The sequence below is a fragment of the Mustelus asterias genome, chromosome 22 (assembly GCF_964213995.1).
Source record: "Mustelus asterias chromosome 22, sMusAst1.hap1.1, whole genome shotgun sequence".
NCBI classification, from domain to species: Eukaryota; Metazoa; Chordata; class Chondrichthyes; order Carcharhiniformes; family Triakidae; genus Mustelus; species Mustelus asterias.
Window position 1 is genome coordinate 5,875,165 of NC_135822.1, and position 20,271 is coordinate 5,895,435.

Here is a 20,271-nt window from a genome sequence, read left to right on the forward strand (position 1 = left end):
TTTGTTGTTAATAATAACATGGCCTTTTCTGGATAAATATAAACTAACTGCAGGAAAATGGCTTCACTGAGCTACTGTAATAATCTATTAAAATGTAAATGATATAATTTTAAACGAGTTTCTATTTATTGATTATATTTTTTTATTTAGCACTGAGCTATAGTAAATCACAAGTGAATCTGTAAAATCCTGGCTGTTTAAACAATTCCAGAACACGTGTACCTACAATTGCTGTCACTTCCTGGCTGTTCAATTGGTTATTGATCGAATCTTTGTTTACAAACTTTACCCTTTTTGGAAGTGTTCCTCCTATTGTAGAGCCATGTCAGGGTTAATGTGTAGAATCATAGAAATCCTACAGTGCAGAAAGAGGCTATTCGGCCCATTGAGTCTGCACCGACCACAATCCCACCCAGCCCCTACCCCCATATCCCTACATATTTACCCGCTAATCCCTCTAACCTACGCATCTCAGGACACTAAGGGGCAATTTTAGCATGGCCAATCAACCTAACCCACACATTTTTGGACTGTGGGAGGAAACCAGAGCATCCAGAGGAAAGACATGCAGACACGAAGAGAATGTGCAAACTCCACACAGACAGTGACCCAAGCCGGGAATCGAACCCAGGTGCTACCGTGCCACAATGTAGAAACAGGAACAAAGGAATCTGAGGCAGCAAATATACATGCTCCCTCACAGTGCCAGGGACCCGGGTTCGAAACCCGGCTTGGGTCACTTTCTGTGTAGAGTCTGCACGTTCTCCCCGTGTCTGCGTGGGTTTCCTCCGGGTGCTCCAGTTTCCTCCCACAGTTCAAAAGACCTGCTGGTTAGGTGCATTGGCCGTGCTAAATTCTCCCTCAGTATACCTGAGCAGGCGACTAAGGGATTTTACAGTAACTTCATTGCAGTGTTAATGTAAGCCACTGGTGACACTAATAAATAAATTTAAACTTAAAACTTAAATCGTTCAAAATTGCAACACAGATCAATAAGGCCAGTTGAAAAAGCCTAAGCACACCCGGGTTTTATTTCTGAAGTGTTTCAACTTGTGGAAAACACAACTAGAGATCACTAAAATACAATCATTATCAAGAAATCAACTCGGGAATTCAAAAGAAACTTCTTTACCCAGAGAGTGGTGAGAATGTGGAATTTGCTACCACAGAGCGTGGTTGAAGTGAATAGCATAAATATATTAATTTGATTTGATTTATTATTGTCACATGTATTAGTATACAGTGAAAAGTATTGTTTCTTGCGCGCTATACAGACAAAGCATACCATTCATAGAGAAGGAAAGGAGAGAGTGCAGAATGTAGTGTTACAGTCATAGCTAGGGTGTAGAGAAAGATCAACTTAATGCAAGGTAGGTCCATTCAAAAGTCTGATGGCAGCAGGGAAGAAGCTGTTCTTGAGTCGGTTGGTACGTGACCTCAGATTTTTGTATCTTTTTCCCGATGGAAGAAGGTGGAAGAGAGAATGTCCAGGGTGCGTGGGGTCTTTGATTATGCTGGCTGCTTTGCCAAGGCAGTGGGAAGTGTAGACAGAGTCAATGGATGGGAGGCTGGTTTGAGTAATGGACTGGGCTTCACCTTTGATAAGGAAAGGTGGGTGGAGACTTTAATTCAATTCTCTCTCGAATGTATTGATGGAGCCTGTCTCTGCTTCCATTACACTCTCAGGCAGCGCAGTCCAGATCCTAACCACTCACTGGGTCAAAAAGGTTTCTCCTCATGTCCCTATTGCCTCTTCTACCAATTACCTTAAATCAGTGCCCTCTCCTTCTCCATCCTCCCAGCATCAGGAACAGTTTCTCTCTATTAACTCTGTCTAGGCCGCTGATGATTTTGAACATCTCTCCCCAACCCCCACATCTCCTCTCAAACTTCCATGGAAAACAGTCCCAAGTTCTCCAATCTATGGCAACATGGTGGCACAGTGGTTAGCACTGCTGCTTCACAACGCCAGGGACCCGGGTTCGATTCCTGGCTTAAGTCGCTGTCTGTGCGGAGTTTGCACATTCTCCCCACGTCTGCGTGGGTTTCCTCCCTCAATCCAAAGATGTGCAGGTTAGGTTGATTGGCCATGCTAAATTGCCCCTAAATGTCAGGGGACTAGCTAGTGTAAATGCATGGGGTTATGGGGATAGGGCCTGGGTGGGATTGTGGTCTGTGTAGACTTGATGGGCCGAATGGCCTCTTTCTGCACTGTGGGATTCTATATAGAAAACTGAAGTTCCTCATTCCTGGGACCATTCTGGTGGAGGTCTGAGTGGTGAATTTGAGAATAAGAATGCTGGGTAACAAATAACCCGGGGCGTGGGGCGACTCCCAGATTCTACCGAGAGGCAGAGAGAGAGAGAGAGAGGAAGGCTGTTGGTGGGGGAATGGGTCAGAGAGGGAGCTGTACTCAGAGCCACAGCATTGGAGCGCAGCCGGGCAACATGGTGAGAGTTATCGTCCAGTCTTTGGCTATCTTTCTCCTCATCTTCCTGCTGGTGGCTAACTTTCTGGTGGTTAAAAGCACCGAGGCTGTGACTCTCCTTTACAAGAAAATCTGCCGACAATGAAGGTGAGCCGGTACCCCTCTTTTTACCATCAAACTTCAGACTAACAGCCCGGAGTCAGTTTGGGCTTTTTATTGTCCAGACATTTTACGACCAGTAGCACCCTTTTTTTTGGAAATTGTCTATAAATGAAAAGTAGCTAAACTAAGGATAAAAGTAAGATTGCGAAAAGAATCGGCTTTTAATTGTTGTCGCCCCCTGTACATTTCCTGGTACATTGGGGAATTAGTTAATTTCTTTATTAAACCAGAGCGCGGGCAAGAAAGCTGGAAAGTTTTCAATGACAAGAGTCAATGGGGTTTTTTTTTGTAAAGAATCATCGAATGTTGAGACCAGGTATTTAGTTTCAAATTGTTTCTGTTGCTAGGAGACAGCAAAGCCCCCCCGGGTTTATTTCCCCATTTTTAAAGGTTTTGCCCCTTTCATTCACAGGTGAGTGAGTTTCATCTGGTTTTTGTGTGTGTGGGTGTGTGGGGAGGGGGGTTTGGGGGAGGGGGGTTTGGGGGAGAGGAATGTTCCCTCCTTGTTAACCTGTGTTGCTGTGAATCAAATATCAGATGCCTGGTTTCTGTGCTGTGGGATTTCTACCCAGCGAGGGGTTAGATTGTTCCTCCTTTTAGTCTAGTTTATTTATTAGTGTCACAAGTAGGCTTATATTAACACTACAGTGAGGTTACTGTGAAAATCAACCAAGTAAGAAGTCTCACAACACCAGGTTAAAGTTCAACAGGTTTATTTGGTAGCAAATACCATAAGCTTTCGCTCCGTGCCTTATACTGTGACTAGGGATCTGCCCTGTTTTTAATCCTCCTAGCTGTCCAGTTGTCTGTTGCACCTTGCTTGTCATTTGGGAAGTCACACAATGAATTGGGTGTCTGTGTGTGGAGTGGAGAATTATTATTTTATTTCAGAATCAAAATTTTAGCCACTTTACCCAAAGCGCCTCTCCCACATTCCCAGATTCCATTCCTGAGCTAACTGACCTCAGCTGGGGCCCAATTGTTACTGGCCGCATTGACTCTGAGGGCATGGGGTCAGGGAAATAGCCTGGGGGTTCTGTCCCCTGAAAGGTCAGCTGTGTAAGTGTGAGGTGAGGTGAGAGCAGGGTTAAGGCTCACCCTGCTTGAACAGACTGTAGGTATCAGCTTATCAAATCTGATGCAAGAACGGTTCTTGGATGAGGTACTGAACGATCCGTTCCCATGGGACTACCTGACAATGTCCATGAGAGGCATAGAGAGTTAGTGGCAGATTATTATAAAACACAATTTACTAATACAGAAGTGATGGCCTAGTGGTATTATCGCTAGGCTATTAATCTAGAAACTTAGCTAATGTTCTGGGGACACATGTTCGAATCCCGCCAAGGCAGGTCGTGGAATTTGAATTAATTAAAAATATCTGGAATTAAGAACATAAGAAGTCTCACAACATCAGCTTAAAGTCCAACAGGTTTATTTGGTAGCATGAGCTTTCGGAGCGCCGCTCCTTCATCAGGTGAGTGCAGGATTTGATTCACAAACAGGGCATATATCGACACAAACTCAATTACAAGTTAATGGTTGGAATGCAAGTCTTAACAGGTAATCAAGTCTTTATAGGTACAGACAATGTGAGTGGAGAGAGGGTTAAGCACAGGTTAAAGAGATGTGTATTGTCTCCAGACAGGACAGTTAGTGAGATTTTGCAAGCCCAGGCCAAACGATGGGGGTTACAGATAGTGTGACATGAACCCAAGATCCCGGTTGAGGTCATCCTCATGTGTGCGGAACTTGGCTATCAGTTTCTGCTTGGCGCTTCTGCGTTGTGTGTCTTGAAGGCCGCCTTGGAGAATGCTTACCCGAAGATCAGAGGCTGAATGCCGGTGACTGCTGAAATGTTCCCTGACAGGAATGAAACTCTCCTGCCTGATGATTGTCGAGCGGTGTTCATTCATCTGTTGTCGTAGCATCTGCATGGTCTCCCCAATGTACCATGCCTCGGGACATCCTTTCCTGCAGCGTATCAGTTCATCAACGTTGGCCGAGTCGCAAGAGAATGTACCGTGTACCTGGTGGATGGTGTTCTTACGGGAGATGATGGCATCCGTGTCGATGATCCAGCATGTCTTGCAGAGGTTGCTGTGGCAGGGTTGTCTGGTGTCGTGGTCACTGTTCTCCTGAAGGCTGGGTAGTTTGCTGCGTACAGCCTGTACCTGCGTACAGTCTGTACCTGTAAAGACTTGATTACCTGTTAAGACTCGCATTCCAACCATTATCTTGTAATTGAGTTTGTGTCTATATATGCCCTGTTTATGAACAAAATCCTCCACTCACTTGATGAAGGGGCAGGGCTCCAAAAGCTCGTGCAACCAAATAAACCTGTTGGACTTTAACCTGGTCTTGTGAGACTTACTGTGCCTACCCCAGTCCAACGCCGGCATCTCCACATCATGGAATTAAGATGTACTGATGACCATGAAACCATTGTTCATTGTCGGAAAAACCCATCTGGTTCACTAATGTCCTTTAGGGAAGGAAATCTGTCGTCCTTACCTGGTCTGGCCTACATGTGACTCCAGAGCCACAGCAATATGGTTGACTCTCAACTGCCCTCCCAGGGCAACTAGGGATGGGCAATAAATGTGATGCCCATGTCCCACGAATGAATTTTTAAAAAATGCACTGAAACCCAAGATAGATGCCGGGCGCATGTCTGAAATATTGGACGTGAGGCTTAAGGAGTTTTGACTGAATGTAATTTATTTAATTGACAGCACAGCTCTTATTGAGGGAGAGATTATTGTCATTGCACCTGTTCACCAGATTCTCTATCTCTTCAAGAAGGCAGCTCACCACCACCTACTCGAGGGTAATTAGGGATGGACAGTTAATGCAGGTCCTAATGGATTGAATGGATTTTTAAAAAATTGGTTAGATTGTCAAACAAAATGTTGCCACGTATACGTGCACCCAACACAAAGCTGAGGTGTAACCTGAATTTCCACGAGTGTTTCTGTTATTTGATCTAATAATTCCATTCCAATTCTCTTCCCGCACCTAGTGGTGTACTGAGGCAGACTTTTGGCTGTTTCCATAGCTAGTAGATCCCGGAACAGGTCACTAGTCTGTCGCCAGGGGCTTATAGCTTGAGGGGCATCACTCCATGTAAAACGTGGCTGACCAGGAGACTCTCCCAGCTTACCGTCTGCAACTGGCATCTTTGGAAGGATTTACAGGTTTACACACTCAACCTGTTTGACCACGTTATGAAGGCACCTTCTTTAGCCTTCAAGTCCTGAGGTGGGACTAGAACCTGAAAGGAAATTGGAGATAGGATTAGATTCAAAGAAGGAGCATCCAAATTGGCAAGAAAAAGCCATAGGACTGAGGATTGGGAGCAGTTTAAAATTCAGCAAAGGCGGACCAAGGGATTGATTAAGAAGAGAAAAATAGAGTATGAAAGTAAGCTAGCGAGGAACATTAAAAACTGACTGTAAAAGTTTCTATAGCATGTAAAGAGAAAAAGATTGACAAAAATGAATGTAGGATCCTTGTGGTCAGAAACAAAAAATTCATAATTTGAAACAAAGAAATGGCTGAGGAACTATATTCGTCCTTTTCTTCTGTCTTCACGAAGGAAGACATGAATAATGTATCAGAAGTTCAGAGAAACATTAGTTTTAGAAGGAGCTGAAGGAAATCAGTATTAGTAGAGAAATGGTTTTGGGGAGGTTCATGGGATTGAAGGTGAATAAATCTCCTCCGGGTTTTCATCCCTGAGTACTTAAGGAAGGGGCCCTGGAAATAGTAGATCCATTGGTGGTCATTTTCCAAAATTCTTTGGACTCTGAAATGGTTCCTACAGATTGGAGGGTAGCTATTCAAAAAGGGAGTTAGAGAGAAAACAGGGAACTATAGACCAGTGAGCCTAACATCGGTAGTAGGAAAGTTGTTAGAATCCATTATCAAGGATTTCATTGCTTAGCATTTGGAAGGCAGTGGTATAATCAGACAAAGTCAGCATGGATTTACAAAGGGGAAATTGTGTTTGACAAATCTACTGGAATTATTTTGAGGATGTAACCAGGGAGAACCAGTTGATGTGGTTTATTTAGACTTTCAGAAGGCTCTCGACAAGGTCTCACATAGCAGATTACTGTGCAAAGTTAAAGCACATCAGACTGCAGGTAGTGTCTTGAGGTGGATAGAAAGCTGGTTCGCAGGCAGCAAGCAAAGAATTGGAATAAATGGGTCTTTTTCTGATTGGCAGGCAGCGACTAGTGGGGTTCCACAGGGATCTGTGCTAGGACCCCAACTGTTCGCATTATATATTAATGATTTGGAAGAGGGATCTGAATATATTATCTTCAAATGATGATACAATGTTAGGTGGGAGGGTGAGCTGTGAGGAGGATGCAGAGATGCTTCTGTGTGATTTGGATAGGCTGAGTGAGTGAGCACGTGTATGGCAGATACAGCAGAATGTGGATAAATGTGAGATTATCCACTTCAGTAGCAATAATAGGAAGGCATATTATTATTTTGTAAATTGAGAGAGGTGGATATTCAGTGAGACCTTGGAGTCTTCGTCTATCAGTCGCTGAAAGTAAGCGCGCAGGTGCAACAGGCAGTAAAGAAGGCAAATGGTATGTTGACCTTCATAGCGAGAGGATTGGAGTATAGGAACATTTGTTTAGATAATTGGGGGGAGGGAGATGACAGGAAATTGTGGCTGGGGAAAGTTAATGAATTCCTTGAGGGGCCTAGGGAAGAGCACAGCTCCTCCTGGCCTACAAGGAGTACTGTAACAGGCACTTACTTTGGGAAGCCAAGCTTTCCAACCCCTGTAGAAACTTATGCAGTTGCGTGTGCAGTAATTGGGGTTGAGTTCCATGCATTTCACTTTTTAACCTTAGAGTAGCACCGTGGTTATCACTGCTGCCTCACAGCACCGAGGACCCGGGTTTGATTCCAGCCTTGGGTGACTGTCTATGTGGAGTTTGCACATTCCCCCCCGTGTCTGCGTGGGTTTCCTCCGGGTGCTCCAGCTTCTCTCACAGTCCAAAGATGTGCAGGTTAGGTGGATTGGCCATGCTAAATTGCCCCTTAGAGTCCCAAGATGTGTACTTTGGGGGATTTGCAAGGTAAGTATGTGGGGTTATGGAGATAATGTAGGGGTAGGGCCTAGATAAGATGCTCTGCTGGAGAGTCGGTGCAGACTCGATGGGCCAAATGGCCTCCTTCTGCACTGTAGGGATTCTGTGATCAAGAGATATAGGGGGAAGGTGGGATCAGGATATTGAATTTGATGATCAAATGAATGATGGAGCGTGCTTGAAGAGCCGAATGGCCTACTCCTGTTTCTATTTTCTATGATGTGGAGTTGCTGGCGTTGGACTGAGGTGGGCACAGTAAGTAGTCTCACAACACCAGGTTAAGTCCAACAGGTTTATTTGGTAGCACGAGCTTTAGGAGTGCTGCTCCTTCATCAGGCACTCACCTGAGACTACTTACTGTGCCTATTTTCTATGTGTATTTCTATGTATGATCTCCCAAGCTCATGCATTGTATTGGGATGATGATTATTTAATTGAGTTTTTAACTGGATATTGTGTTGTGTGTTTAGTAACTTTTGTTTGTTTCAGATATCGAGAAGAAATTGAGGACAGGATGTTGCATTATTGTCTTGCTCATCTAGCCTATCATTTCAGCAGACAGTTGCCCAAACGCAGTCGAGCAAAATTGTAAGCATACCTTTCTGAATGTGAGGAATTTTCAACAGCCTAAGAACCCATCGCATTCTCATCCCTCGTCTGTTCCAAGGTAGAATCATATTGGGCTCGAAACATTGGACAGAATTCTCCAACCGTTCCCGCCTGCGGGATTCTCCGGTCCTCCTAGCAGCACGCTTCCGCTCGCGGGTTTCCCGCCCCCGTGGGGTGATGTCAATGGGAATTCCCATTGACAGTGGTGGGACCAGGGAATCCTGCTGCTAGCAAACAACGCGCCACTTCCCGCCGGCAGGGAGCGCACGGCTGGGGGAGCCTGGAGAATCTCGCCCATTAACTCTGTGCCTCCATAGATGCTGCCTGACCTGCTGAGTTTTTCCAGCACTTTGAGATTCCATTTTCTTGCCACTTAACTCAACCTTTTTGCTTCCTCTCCCCAACCCTCCTGGGTGAGATCACATAGAGTCGTAGAGACGTAGAGGTTTACAGCATGGAAACAGGCCCTTTGGCTCAACCTGTCCATGCCGCCCAGATTTTACCACAAAGCTACCCCCAATTGCCCACATTTGGCCCATATCCCTCGATACCCATCTTACCCATGTAACTGTCTAAATGGTTTCATTGGATAATTTTGTCTTTTAAAAAGCAAGTATGCCTCCTTCACCACTCTGTCCACCTGTGACTCCACTTTCAAGGCGCTATGAACCTGTATCCCTAGATTTCTTTGTTCTATAACTCTCCCCAACACCCTACCAATACAATGAATGGGTCTTGTTGAGATACAGTTCCTTGGGCATTAAACACCACCACGATCTTATCAAAGAGATCATCTGTCATGTGTCAACAATGACAGCAAATGCTGGGAGGCTATTTTGAAAGTGTGAAAACTGAGTCCAAATTCATCCCTCACCCAGCTCCACACACGCACACTTCCAGCGCAGTTTGTGGATCCCAGTTGGAAGGGGGGGACTGTGCCCAGCTATCTCCTCCTTCACTCGAGGTGCTAAAGGCTCTGAAACATGCAGCTGCAGCACTGACTGGGGACTGAACCTGGGACTTATTTCCCTGAAACACAAACAGAAAATGCTGGAGAAACTCAGCAGGTCTGACAGCATCTGTGGAGAGAGAATAGAGCCAACGTTTCGAGTCTGGATGACCCTTCCTCAGAGCTGAAGGCGAAGAAAATCAGACATGAATTATACTGTGCGTGGGGTGGGGGGGGGGGTGTAATTGGACAAAGGGAATGTAAATGGTGATGATAAAGGCTGAGAAAGGAGCTAATAGCGTCCATTCAGAGATTGGATTGTGTGAATGGTTGATTGGTGCAGATTGTTAGAGGACAAGTAGCAGTTGGCCTTTTGCAATGTTGAAGTGAAGCCCAATGCAAACTGGAGAGACAGCACCGCATCTTCCAACTGGGCACTTTATAGCCTTCCGGACTGAACATTGAGTTCAACAACTTCAGACCTAAACTCGCCCCCATTTCCATTAATTTTATTGAATTTCATTTCTTCTTTTCATTTCATTTATCACTTTTTATTCTTATTTTTGTTTTTCCACCTCTGAAATCTCACTCTCCAATTTGTCTTTCAACTGCGTCACGCCCCCCCCCCCCCTCCCCCACCCCCCGGTCCCAGTCCCCGTCCTTCAACCCCTACCAGGGCCACATTCCTCAGGTTGTCTGACAATCTCTACCTTTGTTCTGCCATTCACACATTCCGATCTCTTAATGGACGCTGTTCGCACCTTTCCTAGCCTTAATCAACATTATTTACATTTCCTTTGTCCAATTACAGCCCTTCTCCCCCTCCCACCCTCACAGTATAATTCATGTCTGATTTTCTTTGCTTTTAGCTTTGACGAAGGGTCATCCAGACTCGAAACGTTGGCTCTATTCTCTCCCCACAGATGCTGTCGGACTTGCTAAGATTTTCCAGCACTTTCCGTTTTTGTTTCAGGTTCCAGCACCCGCTGATCTTTCCGTTAGCTCAGCTCCAGATCGATCAACTCTCTGAGCGAGGACGGGATTGGGGGGGGGGGGGAAGAATCAAATGAGGGTCTTTGGTGTTCTTAATGTTGTGTCTTGTGATGTGGGAATTCTTCTCGTATTTTCTCTCAGGCAAAGCATGAAAGAATGCTGCCACAGAAAAAAACGCATTTATGCATGGAGTATTTTGGGAGGGAGGATACAGGGTGTGTAACAAACCTCTTTACAGCAGCAACTCCAGAACTCTCTTGCTGCCAGTAACCTATACATTGACAATCAAATTCATTAACGATGATAGCATTGGTGGAACTAATAGGCAGAGCAAGAGCAGTAAAAATCTGTGATGTGTTGAATTTACTAAAGACCGGAAAACCCTCTGCCCTCTCGGTTTGTTAATCTCAGAGCACGTTGTAGAAAAGCTTCTTCTTTAATTTAACTAATCACAGGTCCTATCGCTGTCCCACTCGCTTGCTGTTCAACAGCGGATCAGGCTCGATGGATCGAATGGCCTATTTCTGCTTCTACATCTTGATGTGGAGTTGCCGGTGTTGGACTGAGGTGGGCTCAGTAAGTAGTCTCACAGCACCAGGTTAAAATCCAACAGGTTTATTTGGTACTATGAGCTTTTGGAGCGTTGCTCCTTCACCTGATGAAGGAGCAGCGCTCCGAAAGCTCGTGCTACCAAATAAACCTGTTGGACTTTAACCTGGTGTTGTGATACTACTTACTGCTCCTACATCTTGTAACAGCTAAAATCTCAAGTGGCTTAACGGACGGGATTGTGTGTCTTGTTTATATCAGAAACCTGCCCAGCTTTAGGCCACAGCACCTTCTGTTGAAAATAGGTTTGAAAAGTCTCATTGCCCACCCCCGCCCCCTTCTCCACTAACCCTTCCTCTCCACTAACCCTTCCTCTCCACTAACCCTTCCTCTGCCCATTCACAGGGCTGAGCAGAGAGTGGAACTTATCATCAGAGTTTTCTGTTGAAATGGTCGCTGCTGTGAGTTGTCTGTTCAAACACTTGTTACAAAAACCCATCAAACGGATTGTAATCTGGGAGTTCAGAAGCCCATTGATACTAATCAATTGCTTCCCTTACTTGGGTGAAACAATACAATGCGAAAGACTTCCATTGTGCTCAGCTGTTTCCTGTGTTAATTGATGGCACTTTCCAAGTTGCACAGAAATTGTGCGTATCCAACTGGCTGGCCTGCATCTAGTCGCCAAGGAAACAAAATTGGGGAGCTGATGGCCTGGTGCTATTATCGCTAGACTATTAATCCAGAAACTCAGTTAATGTTCTGGGGACCCGGGTTTGAATCCCTCAGCAGCAGATGGTGGAATTTGAATTCAATAAAAAGATATATATATATATATATCAGGAATTAAGAATCTACTGATGACCATGAAACCCATTGTTGATTGTCGGGAAAATCCCATCTGGTTCACCAATGTCCTTTAGGGAAGGAAATCTACCGGTCTGGCCTACATGTGACTCCAGGGCCATAGCAATATGATTGACTCCCAACTGCCCTTGGGCAACTAGGGATGGACAATAAATGCTGCCCAGCCAGTGACGCCCATGTCCCATGAATGAATAAAAATAAATGGCTATCAGATCCCACAGGAGAACATTTCAAAATATTTCTGTGACATTTGCAGAGATCAAGTACTGCTGCATCACACTGTCACTTTATCACAATATTTTTACAATTTTTACAGATGCACCATAGAAAGCATCCTTTCCGGTTGTATCACAGCTTGGTCTGGGCTCCTGCTCTGACTAACACCGCAAGAAACTACAAAGGGTCATGAATGTAGCCCAGTCCATCACTCAAACCAGCCTCCCATCCATTGACTCCGTCTACAGTTCCCGCTGCCTCAGAAAAGCTGCCAGCGTAATTAAGTACCCCACGCACCCTGGACATTCTCTCTTCCACCTTCTTCCTTCGGGAAAAAGCCTGGGGTCACGTACCAACCGACTCAAGAACCTGCTGCTGTCAGACTTTTGAATGAACTTACCTCGCATTAAGTTGATCTTTCTCTACACCCTAGCTATGACTGTAACACTACATTCTGCATTCTCTCATTTCCTTCTCCCCTATGTACTCTATGAACGGTATGCTTTGTCTGTACAGTGCGCAAGAAACAATACTTTTCACTGTATTCCAACACGTGTGACAATAATAAATCAAATCAAGTAACAAAAACGTGTGACCTCAGCCAAGGTGTCACAGTTGGCTTGAACCTTCCCAGACTAAGGAGCCAAAAGGAGCCAATGTCTTTGTTTGTAATTACCACTCAATGGAAACAGCATACACGTGGCATTTGGTCAGAATAGAGTTAGATTTGGTTGTGTTGCTGTCACCAATGTTCAGAGGCACCATAGAAAGCATCCTTTCTTGTTGCATCATAGAATCATAGAATCCCTACAGTGTGGAAGGAGGCCATTCGGCCCATCACGTCTGCACTAACCACAATTCCACTCTGGCCCTATCCCCATAACTCTATGCATTTACCCTAGCTGGTTCCCCCTGACACTAAGGGGCAATTTAGAATGGCCAATCCGCCTAACCCGCACATCTTTGGACTGTGGGAGGAAACAGGAGCACCCGGAGGAAACCCACGCAGACATGGGGAGAACGTGCAGACTCCGCACATACAGTGACCCGAGCCGAGAATTGAACCCGGGTCCCTGCGCTGAGAGGCAGAGTACTAACCGCTCTGCCACCGTACCACCCATATCACAGCTTGGTATGGCTCCTCCTCTGACCAAGACCGCAAGAAACTACAAAGAGTTATGAATGTAGCCCAATCCATCACGCAAACTAACCTCCCATCCATTGACTCTGTCTCCACTTCCCGCTGCCTCGGCAAGGCAGCCAGCATAATTAAGGACCCCACGCACCCCGGACATTCTCTCTTCCACCTTCTTCCTTTGGAGAAAAGATACACTCAGGTACTGTGGATAGCTGGATAAATGGCAACTTGAGTGATGGAACCAAAATGAAACATTCTCTGACTATCAGCAGCATTGAGAAAAATAATTTACAGCGAGAAGTCTTTGAGAAGTTCCATTTCCAGGAGCAGGTTTGATTTGATTTATTATTGTCACATGTATTAACATACAGTGAAAAATATTGTTTCTTGTGCGCTATACAGACAAAACATACCGTTCATAGAGAAGGAAAGGAGAGAGTGCAGAATGTAGTGTGACAGTCATAGCTAGGGTGTAGAGAAAGATCAACTTAATGCGAGGTAGGTCCATTCAAAAGTCTGACAGCAGCAGGGAAGAAGCTGTTCTTGAGTCGGTTGGTACGTGATCTCAGACTTTTGTATCTTTCTCCTGACGGAAGAAGGTGGAAGAGAGAATGTCCGGGGTGTGTGGGGACCTTAATTATGCTGGCTGCTTTGCTGAGGCAGCGGGAAGTGTAGACAGAGTCAATGGATGGGAGGCTGGTTTGTGTGATGGATTGGGCTACATTCACGACCTTTTGTAATTCCTTGCGGTCTTGGGCGGAGCAGGAGCCATACCAAGCTGTGATACATCCAGAAAGAATGCTTTCTATGGTACATCTGTAAAAGTTGTAGAGAGTCGCAGCTGACATACCAAATTTCTGTGTACAGTAGATGAATATTACACAAATGCCTCATGGGAATATGTTTCGAGTCATGTTGTTGCTGCATTCTCTTTGTTCATTCCCACATCAATACAACACCCTTTTGTACTGACTCACACAGTTGTAAACATTTATACTGAGGGTCAGCTAAGCTCACAGTGCTGAGCACATAAAATTGTGGTATTTTAAAATACTTCAACAACATATATTTAGAAAATTCCACTAATTCTGTACATGAAAGCTGGGGTATGTTTTAACAAAGAGTCGTGTGTGGATGACAGTGTTTAATAATTTTGCTTAAAGTTTGCAATTCATTTAGAATTCTTCTTTTGAAGGAACATTGTCCTTTAATCCCGCTGTAATAAGTCTGCGGAGGTAGAATTCCCTTCCCCAAAATCCCTTTATTTACAAACTCTAACAGCAGTACACAGAGTGCTCGCAGTCGGCAGACTACCTCCGGGGGTGCCAGAGGAACTGACACTCCTGGTTAAAGTACAAGGCAAAGACTCCCTGATTGGCCCATCAACTGGATCCTTAATCGGGGAGTTCATGCTCCAATAGGTCAGCCTCAATGGCCTGACTGAAGTCATGACATCTGCTCGCCTCCTCTTTTGGCCTCTCTGGACCAGACATTCTCCAGGAAGGTGACAGAAGACATGACCCAGACCTCTGTCCTTTCCAGGATTGAGTTGACTTGGTGTTTGGACCATTCGTTTCGAGGGATGGTGCCTGGTCCCTGAGCAGTGACTGCCTGCCTCTAGTGAGTGAAGCCAGCAGCTCAGAGGGTGAAGAAATCTGTAATGTCGCTGTTTTGTGGCATTGTACATTGCAACAAGATACAGCTGTTAGGGAAAAAAACATTTATAAAGCACCCTTCAAACCAGCGATGTGTCAAAGCTAATTAAGTACATTTAAAGAGTATTCCTTGTTTAATGTAGAGAGTAGCTCCCACCAACAGAAAAGTAATAATGAGCATATAATCTGCTGTTGTGGTGTTGATTGAGGGATAAACATTGGCCAGAACACCAGGAAAGCTTTCTCTAGCTTCAACTTAGAGCCACAGGACCCTTTGTACCCATCTGAGAGAGCAGATGAGGCCTCAGTTTAATGTCATATTTGAGAAGCGACACCTCCGACAGTGCAGCACCCCCTCAGTACTGCACTGGAGTGTCAGCCTCGGTGTTTGCCCTCAAGTCCTGGAGTGGGGTTTGAAATCGGAACCTTCTGACTCTTCGCTGTGAATGTTACCAACTGAGCCACAGCTGACACACTTGGCACTTCAGGCTTTGCCCCTTGTCTCTTCTAAGCTCCAAGTGGCCCATTCCATCTCCTCTTTCTCCTCAGCCTGCATTGAAATCAAAACCTCATGCACCCCTCCCACACTAATTAATTCTTAAAGAATGCTTGGACCACTGGAAATTCCTAATCTTAGGCACTGATAATTTTTTGTGCTCTTAAAATGTCAGCTGAGCAGCACCTGATCACATAGAAACTAGAAGCAGGAGGAGGCCATTCAGCCCTTCGAGCCAGCTCCACCATTCATTTTGATCATGGCTGATCATCAAATTCTATATCCTGATTCCCCCTTCCCCCAATATCCCTCGATCCCTTTAAGCCCCCAAGAGCTATATCTAATTTCTTCTTGAAATCAGACAATGTTTTGGCCTCAACTACTTTCTGTGGCAGTGAATTCCACACTTTCACCACCCTCTGGGTGAAGAAATTTCTCCTCACCTCAGTTCTAAAAGGTTTACTCCTTATCCACAAACTATGACCACTAGTTCTAGACTCCCCCACTATCGGGAACATTCTTTCTGAATCTACCCTGAATAACCCTGTTAGAATTTTATATGTTGATGTGAGATCCCCTCACTCTTTTGAACTCCAATGAGTACAAGCCAAACCAACCAAGTCTCTCCTCATATGACAGACCTGCCATCCCAGGAATCAGCCTGATAAACCTTTGCTGTACTCCCTCTATAGCAAGGACATCCTTCCTCATTCAAAATTCTTCATTTAATGCCCCTTAGTTTCCTAACAGATATCTATATTCCAAACAAAGGGCAGCCAATGACTGACCACAGGCTAAACCTAGGAAATAAAATGAGCATTTATTGCTGCACTGGTTCCTCAAGCAGATAGCCTGAGATGGCAAATCTTCCAACCAGTTTTTTATTCCTGTTTGTCATTGGTTAGAATTAGTTCCAAGGCCATTAATATAAATTCTCAAAGAGAGAGAACTTGCCTGGGGAGGCGAAGAATGAATTCTTCCCAGTTTGCCTCTCAAGTAGAATTAACCTTGTCTGCTGACCGGGGGGATTCAGTCACGGGGGGGATTCAGTCACGGGGGGGGACTCAGTCACGGGGAAATCATTGATCTACTTTAGAGCAGAGATGTCCAATTTTTTTTGTCTTCAAGATGTGCAGCAAGGAGCTTTGGGGGTGTATGTATCTTCACTTACTGTTACTAAGAGAGTTTGGTGTTTGATGATCGAGCGGTGTAACTTGGGGCACTGTGAGGCAATGTAACTTGAAACATCCCTTACCAAACAACCTCCAGCCTCACATACTTCAAACTAGAAAAAAAACAAGTAAAAGAAAATGCAAGCACATATTGGGGTGGGTAAGGTTCAGGAACTGCGCAGTGCCTTTCTGCTGCAGGTGTCTTTCTACCCTAGTGAAAAGAACAAAGAACAGTACAGCACAGGAACAGGCCCTTCAGCCCCCCAAGCCTGTGCCATCACGTTGTCCTGTCTGGAGCAACCGCTTGTATCCCTCTATTCCCCATCTGCTCATGTGTCTATCAAGATAAGTCTTAAATGTGGCTAACGTGTCTGTCTCAACCACTTCACTTGACGGTGCATTCCAGGCCCCCACTGCCCTCTGTGTAAAAAAACTCCCCCCGCACATCTCCACTGAACCTTTCCCCCCTAATGTTGAACTTGTGCCCCCTTGTAGTAGTCATTTCTGCCCTGGGAAAAAGCTTCCAACTGTTCACCCTATCTATACCCCTCATAATTTTATAAACTTCTATCAAGTCGTCCCTCAGCCTCCGTCTTTCCAGGGAGAACAATCCCAGTTTATTCAATATCTCCTCATAGCTAATACCCTCCATACCAGGCAACATCCTGGTAAACCTTTACTGTACTCTCTCCAAAGCCTCCACGTCCTTCTGATAGTGTGGTGACCAGAATTGGACACAGTATCCCAAATGAGGCCGAACCAATGTTTTATATAACTGTAAGAGTTTTAACAACACCGGGTTAAAGTCCAACAGGTTTATTTGGTAGCAAATACCATTAGCTTTCGGAGCGCTGCTCCTTCGTCAGATGGAGTGGAAATAAACCTGTTGGACTTTAACCCGGTGTTGTTAAAACTCTTACTGTGTCCACCCCAGTCCAACGCCGGCATCTCCACATCATGACTTGTATAACTGTAACATAATTTACCAACTTTTATACTCGATGCCCCAGCCGATGAAGGCAAGCATGCCACATGCTTTCTTCACCAGCTTTCCCACCTGTGCTGCCACTTTTAAGGATTTGTGGACTGTATTCCCAGATCTCTCTGTGTGTCTATGCTCCTGATTGTTCTGCCATTTATTTTATAGCTCCCACCTGAAATGGATCGACCAAACTGCATTACTTCACATTTGTCTGGATTAAATTCCATCTATCATTTCTCTGCCCAATATTCCAGCCTATCAGTGTGTTTGGAGGGAGGTTTACTGACAGGGTTAAGTTTATGCACCATTTTTGTAATTAATTTGCATTGAAGTTGTCTATGAAAAGTGCCAATTATTATTGCTGTTAATAATTTGTATTTGCTTGCAGTGAAATCCTGGTACTCTTCCTGGTGACTGTTCTCCTCTTCCCGCAGATATTTGTGCTGCTAAGGTAAATCAAACATTTGAAACAAAAAGTAACCCTAACCCGATTCCAGAAGACTGGGTAAGATGTCCAGGTCCAATCTGTGCTCTCTTGGTCAGTCTCAACTGGGAAATGATGGGTGGGGGGAGCACCAGGACTGGCTATGCCCCATTTAATTCATTAAAGTATCTTAGAATGATACCACACAGAAAATGGCCAATCTGCCCATCATACCCTATGTTAGCTCTTTGGTCGAATCATCCAATTAATCCCACTTGCCAGCTATACTTGTTCTCTTCAATTATTTGCAGCATGCCGCTGTGCAGAGGGAACTGGGTGTCCTTGTGCAAGAATCACAAGGAGTTGGTTTGCAGGTGCAGCAGGTAATTAAGAAGGCAAATGGAATTTTGACCTTCATTGCCAGAGGGATGGAGTTTAAAAACAGGGAGGTTATGTTGCAGCTGTATAAGGTGCTGGTGAGGCCACACTTGGAGTACTGTGTGTACAGTTTTGGTCTCCTTACTTGAAAAAGGATATACTGGCACTGGAGAGGGTGCAGAGGAGATTCACTGGGTTGATTCCGGAGTTGAGAGGGTTGGCTTATGAGGGGAGACTGAGTAGACTGGGGCTATACTCATTGGAATTCAGAAGAATGAGGGAAGATCTTATAGAAACATATAAGATTATGAAGGGAATAGATAAGATAGAAGAAGGGAAGTTGTTTCCACTGGCAGGTGAAACTAGAACTAGGGGGCATAACCTCAAAATAAGGGGGAGCAGATTTAGGACTGAGTTGAGGAGGAACTTCTTCACACAAAGGGTTGTGAATCTGTGGAATTCCCTGCCCAGTGAAGCAGTTGAGGCTACCTCATTGAATGTTTTTAACAGTAAAGGAATTAAGGGTTATGGTGAGAGGGCAGGTAAGTGGAGCTGAGTCCACAAAAAGATCAGCCATGATCTTATTGAATGGCGGAGCAGGCTCGAGGGGCCAGATGGCCTACTCCTGCTCCTAGTTCTTATGTTCTTATTTATCCAATAACCTGTGGGGCGGCACAGTGGTTAGCACTGCTGCCTCACAGCGCCAGGGACCCAGGTTCAATTCTAGCCTTGAGTGAGTGTCTGTGTGCAGTTTGCACATTCTCCCCGTGTCTGCATGGCTTTTTTCCGGGTGCTCCGGTTTCCTCCCACAGTCCAAAGATGTGGATTGGCCATGGTAAATTGCTCCTTAGTGTCCAAAGATGTATAGGTTAGGGGGATAAGTGAGATAAATGTGTGGGGTCACGGGGATAGGGCAGGGGTGGACCTGGGTAAGATGCTCTGTTGGAGAGTCGGTGCAGCCTCGATTGGCCTGTTTGGCCTCGTGCACCTTGGGGATTCTATGATTCTATGAATTCGCTTTTAAACTTTACTGTAACCACCCCCATTCAGGCAGTGCATTCCAGATCATGGCGACTAACTGTGTGTCCTTAAAAAAAGTATTTCCCCGTGTCACCTCAGGTTCATTAGCCTTATATCTGACGCTTCCCTCACATTGCAAAGCTTCTCCTTATTAACTTCATAATAACAACTGGAGTAGACCATTCAGCCCCTCGAGACTGTTCCGTCCATCATTCAATGAGACCATGGCTGATCTGTGACCTATCTCCATCTACCTGTCTTTGCCTCACAACCCCCGGTTATCAAAGATCTATTCACCTCCGGTTTAAGGTTAACGATTGATCCAGCGTCAACTGCTGTTTGTGGCAGAGGTCTGAATTTCTACTGTGTTTTCTGCCTGCCTCACAATTCTCCTCAGCACCTTAGAAACTTAGAAAGTTGAGGCATGGTTTGAACAAAGAACAAAACAAAGAACAAAGAAAATGACCGCACAGGAACAGGCCCTTTGGCCCTCCGAGCCTGCACCGACCAAGCTGCCCCGACTGAACTGATCGCGTTCCAGGGAATCCAATCGCTGTTTATGTATTCTCTGTGTAGTTTAACCACTGGAGTTGAGGGATCATTCTGGTAAATCTACAACGCACTCTCTCCAACCTCAATATATTTCTTTATTCTTTCATTAGATATGAGGCGTCTCTGGTGAGGCCAGAATTGCGGCCCATCCTAAGTTGTCCTTGAACTGAGTGGTTTGCGAGGCCAATTCAGAGGGCAGTTATAGAGTCATAGAATCCCCACAGTGCAGAATTCAGCCCATCGAGTCTGCAGCAACTGTCTGATAGAGTATCTTACCCAGCCCCCCCCCCCCCCGCCTGCCGCCCTATCCCTGTAACCCCACGCGTTTACCATGGCCAATCCACCTAACCTGCACATCTTTGGACTGTGGGAGGAAACCCGAGCACACGGTGGAAACCCACGCAGACACGGGGAGAATGTGCAAACTCCACACAGACAGCGACCCGAGCCGGGAGGTTGTAGGGGGAGGGGTTCAGGATGTATGAAGGGAGGAGGCCCATGAGGAACATAAATATTGGTTTTTTCTCCCCCCCCCCTCCCCCCCCTCCCCCCCCTCCCCCCCCC

The 20,271-nt window shown here is 45.4% G+C and overlaps 1 protein-coding gene across 5 annotated transcripts in view; it reads left to right on the plus strand.

Annotated features, from left to right (window-relative positions):
- The first annotated feature begins 2,275 nt into the window (after positions 1-2,275).
- The window catches only part of LOC144509825 (uncharacterized), a 27,581-nt gene continuing 9,585 nt past the window's right edge, over positions 2,276-20,271 (plus strand). For 2 of the 5 annotated variants that reach the window (XM_078238689.1, XM_078238690.1), the window contains exons 1-4: positions 2,354-2,575; positions 2,938-3,002; positions 8,197-8,295; positions 17,722-17,784. In XM_078238689.1, the coding sequence (XP_078094815.1) occupies positions 2,570-2,575; positions 2,938-3,002; positions 8,197-8,295; positions 17,722-17,784 (233 nt within the window). In that variant the 5' untranslated portion in view covers positions 2,354-2,569. Of the gene's footprint in view, positions 2,576-2,937; positions 3,003-8,196; positions 8,296-17,721; positions 17,785-20,271 lie in introns of all 5 variants that reach the window. The other 3 variants (XM_078238688.1, XM_078238685.1, XM_078238686.1) reach the window with 3 other exon arrangements.